The 6,715-nt window shown below is 38.1% G+C and overlaps 1 protein-coding gene across 5 annotated transcripts in view; it reads left to right on the top strand.

Annotated features, from left to right (window-relative positions):
- Eya4 (EYA transcriptional coactivator and phosphatase 4) overlaps positions 1-6,715 on the top strand; it is a 254,932-nt gene that overhangs the window by 229,651 nt on the left and 18,566 nt on the right. For all 5 annotated transcript variants that reach the window (XM_021173761.1, XM_021173760.1, XM_029482164.1 and 2 more), the window contains one exon: positions 4,455-4,544. In XM_021173761.1, coding sequence (XP_021029420.1) covers positions 4,455-4,544 — 90 coding nt within the window. The remainder of the gene's footprint in view (positions 1-4,454; positions 4,545-6,715) is intronic.

Genomic DNA, 6,715 nt, shown 5'->3' with positions numbered 1-6,715 from the left:
TCTCTCTCTCTCTCTCTCTCTCTCTCTCCCATCTGGTTCTCTGTCCCTCTCTGTCACTGTCTCTTTCTGTGTCTCTCTGTCTCTCGATGTCTCTCTTTGTCTCTCTCTCTCTCCCATCCTCCCTCCCTTCTTCCTTCCTTCCCTTCCACTCTCTCCAGCAGAGCGTCTTGGGAATCATTTCAGTGTTTTGACAAAGTACTACAGAGCGTAAATTGGCAGAAGTTCCATTTGCCCCATGTTGAACTCTGCAGGAGACATGCTGAGTCCTTCAGAACTCTTATGTGTGTCATGTGTATCAGGACTCTCATCCGACCCTGTCTGTGCCTTTATTTCCCCACTTTATCACTCTGCCCAAGTCTTTGCTATCACTTCATTTTCAATACTAAACTCAACATTCACTCCCCCTAAGTGGAAAAATGCAGCAAATCTGGATTCATAAGACACCCCATAAACATCTACGAAAATAGTAGGAATTTCAGTACAAGACTTGGGTTCTCTCCAGAAATATGTCTCACTCCCAAATGCTTGATAATGCAGTGGAACTGTAGCCACCAGTGGCCCCTTCCCAGCCAGAGGTATCCACCATGACCAGGTTCTGAGAAGGCTTCCTCCTCCCCCACCCCCCCAAACCACTCACCCCCTGACAAATATCCCTCCCGTTTAGAGCTTGAGATCTGTGAATCCTTCACCTGGAAGTGTGACACTGTAATCTGCTAAGTTAGAATTAGCTGTCCCAGTGACTTAGTTCACTGGAAGGGGGGATAAATCATATAGTTGTAAGGAAGCCCTCCCAAAATCGTTTCTGAGGAACAAGAATATCACCTCTTGACTTAGTTTTCCTTGGCTTGTGGCCTTGATGACCAAACACCTCTCTGTCAATGGGCTTGCTCTCTGGAAACCTTAGTAAAATCTAACCAATTTACACTCTGACAAAATTCAAATCCAAACTTATCCAGTTAAGAAATGGGATTTTTGCCATAATGCTTAATAAGTGCTGGTTGTAGTAGGGTGAGTGTTGTACAAACACCACAGCTTGCAAAACAAGTGATTATCCCTCCCAGTGTCATGGGCTTGAATTCCAACTGTACACTCCAATACAACTTTCATTTTGCCATATGCTAAGCTCGCTTACTATAAGGGCCATGCGATTTTTAAAAAGAAAAAAAATGTATTTGTTTCAAGCTTATTAGATGCACAGGAAATGCATCCTTTGTGGATTTTTCTCCCACTGTTTGGATAGCACAGAGGGGGATGTAGTTCAGAAACATGTTATCAATGAAAGTAAGAATCACAGGGCCTCTTGGATTTCTCCTGTCTTCCAAGAAATCAAATCTATAAATGCAAAGAATGTAAGAAATGACCATAAAATAACCAATAATTTTATTGGAAACTTAAAAGGGAAGACAAAGACCAGTTGGGATAAAAGATTCACTACCTAGCCTCCAAAAGAAAAGCTTTAAAAAGATATTTCTGTACCCGCATCTGAAATTGATATCTTCGGGGCAGAAAGCATCAGAGTACCGTGAATCTCCCCTTTACTGTCTTGCATCATGGGCATTCCTGAAATTCAGAGAGCGTCACTAATGGAATTATATGTTTTCATGCTGTAATTACATTTGATTTTCCTGATAGTTCTGTGGACTTCTTGTTCATGGGTCCATGACTTAGCAGAATATTTCAAAGTTTTCTATAACATTGTCCTATTATGACCCGCTCTGTTCCCTCCGAAAAGAGAGGATTAGCAAGAGCAGTTTTTAACATAAAAAGACAAAATGCGTGGTTAAAATATTATTCAAGCTTCAGAGGGTTCTTTCAAAAACAATAAAGGATATGAACACCAACAAAAGAGAGCCTGACAATGGAAGGAAACACAATCAGGGTCCTTCTACATTCTGAAATGGCCTGAGCTAATTAAAAAAAAATGAGTTGGGGGCACAAAACATGTATTTCTTTATATTTGATGAGTGCTTTTTAGATAAAACAATTTGATCTTTGTCTTGTATTGTAGATATTTTGAACGTTTCAGAATCCTTATATATAGTATGTATCAGCGTACACATCCAACCCCACCAATGCCTTCATCACCCCATCTTTTTGATTTGGGGATACTTGGGTATATTGATCCTAGTAACTTGTCACTGACAGCAGATCAATGTGGCAGTAAAGCCCAAGTCCAGGTAGCCAAAGTCCATGCCCCAGGATATGAGCAATCTACATAGGATTTTGTCAAGAATCTTTTGCCAAGCTCCACAAAAAAAGGCCTGCTGAGAAAATGAAATTAAGCACAGTGAATTCTTACTACCCCTGCCTCATCTTCATCCACATCAACCCTTAAGTTTGTTCTGTACACCTGCACATCCATTAACATGCAGTTCCTATTAATGGGGCTCTCCTATGCTCCACGTTCTCATGGCTACAGAACACGGGAGTAACACTGGGAGTGTGTTTACATCAGCAAACTGAAGTGATGCTATTTACACAGCTGCTCAAGCTCAGTACATTTCTTAAAATGCCACTTATTAAAATGTTGAGATCCAAAAGGCAGTTCTCTGTTCTCACATGCCTGCAATCTCGTTCATGGACAAGCCACACAGCCCAAGTTCTTCCCAGGCTGAGTTCTTCCCAGGTAACTGCTCAACCAAACCGGATAGTGTCCTCTAGACTTCTCAGTGCTGTGCACAATACTTTTCTTCCCCTGAGACTTCCACCTGACCTCAGATGCAAAGGAATCAGCCCTTCCAGTTTTTCTACTTTCTGCCTTCCCCTAGTCATACCTGTGGTAGTCCCACTTCAATCTTTTCAACACAACCATGCAAATGATTGCTTTCATGTCCCCAAACTCTTCTCAAGTCTCAAAATCTCCTGACACTGGGACTTCAGCTTCATTTAATCATGGTAAAGAGATAACACTTCTGCTCTTACTTCTTCAGCTCTTGCTGCTATTTAAGATATCAGTCACTGTAAGCAAACCCTGGAGTCATTTTGACTTCCCATCAACCCCTCCCATCCCTAAATCGCTAAAAGCATAGATTTTCTACAGTTATGTACAGTGAATGGATATCCTCTTAATCTCCATTTCCTGCAGCTTCAGTGAAATTCAGATTAGAGCAAACGACATGTATGGTTAAATAGAGACTCCTGCTACCCTGCCAATCAAAATGCTGTCCATATTAAGTGGCATTGTACCATCTGTTTTACTATCCTTATTTGATGCAATCCTCTCTGATCCTCTGTATCATCGTATCATCCATATCATCCACTGGGCCTATTCTTCTTCAACTCTAGTTTGATGGTAGCTGTTCCTTTTTTCCCTTTTCTTTTCTTCTTGAGATTATAAGATAATTATAACCATTATCCTTTCACTTTCATCTCTCCAAAATCTTCCCATGCGCCTCTCCCCAATCTCCTTCAATTCCACTTCCTCTTCCTTCACTAATTGATACAGCATGCATATATGTATATGTATGTATACATATATGTATGTGCATATGTGTACATGTATATTGTGTTTGTACATGTATGTGCCTGTATCTATATGTATATGCATGTATCTATCTATGTATATGTATGTGTACATATATGTATGTGTATATGTGTACATGTATATTGTGTTTCTATGTGTATGTATATGTATCTATATGTACATTTATGTATATATCTATGTATATGTATGTGATGTGTAAATTTATGTGTATCTATGTAAGTGTATGTGTATGTATATGTATGTACATATATTTCTAAATATAACTTACTTACTTCATATGATGTTAAGTGCATATCCTTGCAAATATTTAATAACTTTCTCTGTTCTTCACCACCCATCCAAATACCATTCCCCAAAAGGTATTTGTGGCATATATGCAAGCTAAACCATCTAGATTTGTTGGCTTGCATGCTTCTCTTATGAATGGATTTGGGGAGATAAATTACTATTGAAATGTGTTTGTAATCTTTATATGCATATTAAGTCTTGCAAATTACAGGATATCTCTTTAGAGATCTATGTTTGAGAATCATTCATAAGTCATTTTATAAACATGTATATGAATATATAATTCTTTACATATTATAAATGCCATAATGTGTACATACCATACATTTCAATACATGTATGTAATATATTATGATCAAATTGATAATTAATATTTACATTTCAAACATTTATCATTATTTGGGTTGGAAACATGTAAAATCCTTTATTCTGACCACCTGGAAGACTAAGTAAATATTGCTAACTATAGTCATACTACTTTATATTATCAGCCACTAGAATATTGTCATATTTCTAGCTATTTCCCAACTCTTTAACTCCTCCCTTACCTCTGGAAAATGTTCTAATCTTCTCTAAAATTGCATCTAACTTTTTGCCTTCTCCAACAATATCTACCTAGAATATTTCTTTAGTATTTGTTGTTAATGAAATTTTACCTCATTTTGTATGTATTGATTTCCAGGATCCCCCAATGGCTGTGACCCTTGGGCTCCGGATGGAAGAAATGATCTTTAATCTTGCAGATACACATTTGTTTTTTAATGACTTAGAGGTAAGAATTTTAAAAGTCAAGAATAATTATTGACAATACAAAAGCTCTCAGATGGTGTCACATATGCAGTAAATCTTAAGAAATTTGGGGGTGGGAAAAGAGGCTCATCCCCCAAGAGCTGTAAAGTTCTTGTCAAGAGGACAATTGCATAGACAAGTATGAACAGACTGCAAACCCGTGCTCTTGAGTTATGTGTGTTTATGGACACATACCAAAACAAAAACATCATAGAAGACATTGGCCTCCATGTGGCTGAGGTCAGAGAACACCTCATTCTGTTGTCCATTCTTTGGAATGGAGTTAGCATCAGCCTTTCTCAGATTACTAATCAAGACAATTTACATTATTCGGTGGATGATAACCACCAATGCGCATCACAGGAGAAACACAGGTTACTGAGGGTTGCGGCATCGTTAAAAACTCTTTCTCAGCCTCTCCCCGCTAGACTCAAGAAAGCTGGAGCTGCTCCCATAGCATAGCTCATGAGGTTGTTTGGTTGGTTGGTTTGGTTTTTCAAGACAGGGTTTCTCTGTGTAGCCCTGGCTGTCCTGGAACTCACTCTGTAGACCATGCTGGCCTCAAACTCAGAAATATGCCTGCCTCTGCCTCCTAAATGCTGGGATTAAAGGCGTGTGCCACCACTGCCCAGCCTGATGACTTTTAATGCACTGAACACTTTCCTCTCTCAGGGCTTCTACTCATAATGTCAACTTCCAACACAGTTGTTTGAATGACACAAGTCAGTGAAAGTAAAACTCAACAAAATGGAAGATCACAAGAAAATCTAGCCTCCGAGTAGCTACACGTATGCCACACTACAGAATGTAACCTCTGCACTAGTGATTCAGGGTTCCAGACAAGCAGAGAATAGAATATGAAAGAACAAAGCTTGAGTAAAGACACAAAGTACCTTGTGGACAAATATAACTGGGCTAAAATAGAGATTTCTCATTTAAAAGAATGACACGCTTAGATTTTAATTTTAATTTTGTGATTTCATAATGAGGTAAAATATTTAACCGCAGTCACATTATGAATATAGATGGTTATTTCTAAAACTCCTCATGTTGTTCTAGACATTTTATTAATTTTCAATAACTGTCAATGCTTTGAAATGCATTTAAGTATAACACTTTTCAGTATATTACTTTTCAGGGGACAGACTACAGGTTCAACAGCAAGATGGATAGATAGATAATAGATAGATAAAGAGATCATATATAGATTAGGGTAAATTTAGGGTGAAAGAAAGAAAATTCACATTTAGTGAGTGACTTAGGTAAGATAATAGATCAAGACTTAGTTACATCAGAGGTACAAAATGAAAAATGGTTCCATCACGTAGATGCATGTATATGTGTTAGTAATAATATGTATATGTGTGTATGTATGTATATATGTATATATATGTTACCAGCTTACTCAATAATGGAATTGTGATTTTAAAACAGGTTTCAGGTAAGTAAGCACAGCTTTCTGCCCCATACCCAGAGAAATTATGGCAAAAGGAAGAAAAGCCACATATAGTGGGTGACTTAGATAAGATTATAGATTATGCCTGAGTTACATCAGAGACACAAAATGAAAAATAGTTGCACATGGCCCATGGAAAATATTCTAAAACTTCAGAGCTAGAAGGGATCAGTTGTTTTCCCAGCTTGGTCCGTGTTTTCATTGGGTAATAAAATGTCTGTTTGAAGAAGCTTTATTTGTTAATGAGCAATACGAAAGCTGCGCGTTCTTCACCTAGTTTCTATTCTTGTAAGAAATTCTGACAACCTTGCAAAGCCTGAGTGTGGCTGACCTCACTGCTTCTCACTCCCAGGGATACAGTTCTGTAATGGTGCCTATTCATAGGAAACACGACTGACCTCACATTGAACATGACATTGTAAACATAGCAACAGCCATGTGTTAGTTTTCTTGTTCTCCATGTGCATGAGTCTCGGCTTAAAAATTGTAAGATGATGTATATTTTCAAAGTTACTAAAAGAAACGAGAAGTTTTATATGGGTTTGTTCCTGTTTTATGATGTCCACCTCATGTGACTTTTTTTTTTTTTACTAGAAACACATGGAGTGTGTTCTGAACGTTTAGCTTTTTGGTGGCATCTTATAAATAACATGGAACACGGAAAACTAGAACCACGAACTCCTCAGACCCACTATGAA

Source organism: Mus caroli, chromosome 10 (genome assembly GCF_900094665.2).
Source record: "Mus caroli chromosome 10, CAROLI_EIJ_v1.1, whole genome shotgun sequence".
Lineage (NCBI taxonomy): Eukaryota > Metazoa > Chordata > Mammalia > Rodentia > Muridae > Mus > Mus caroli.
The sequence above is the reverse complement of the archived record's forward strand: the minus strand, read 5'-3'. Positions and strand labels throughout refer to the sequence as shown.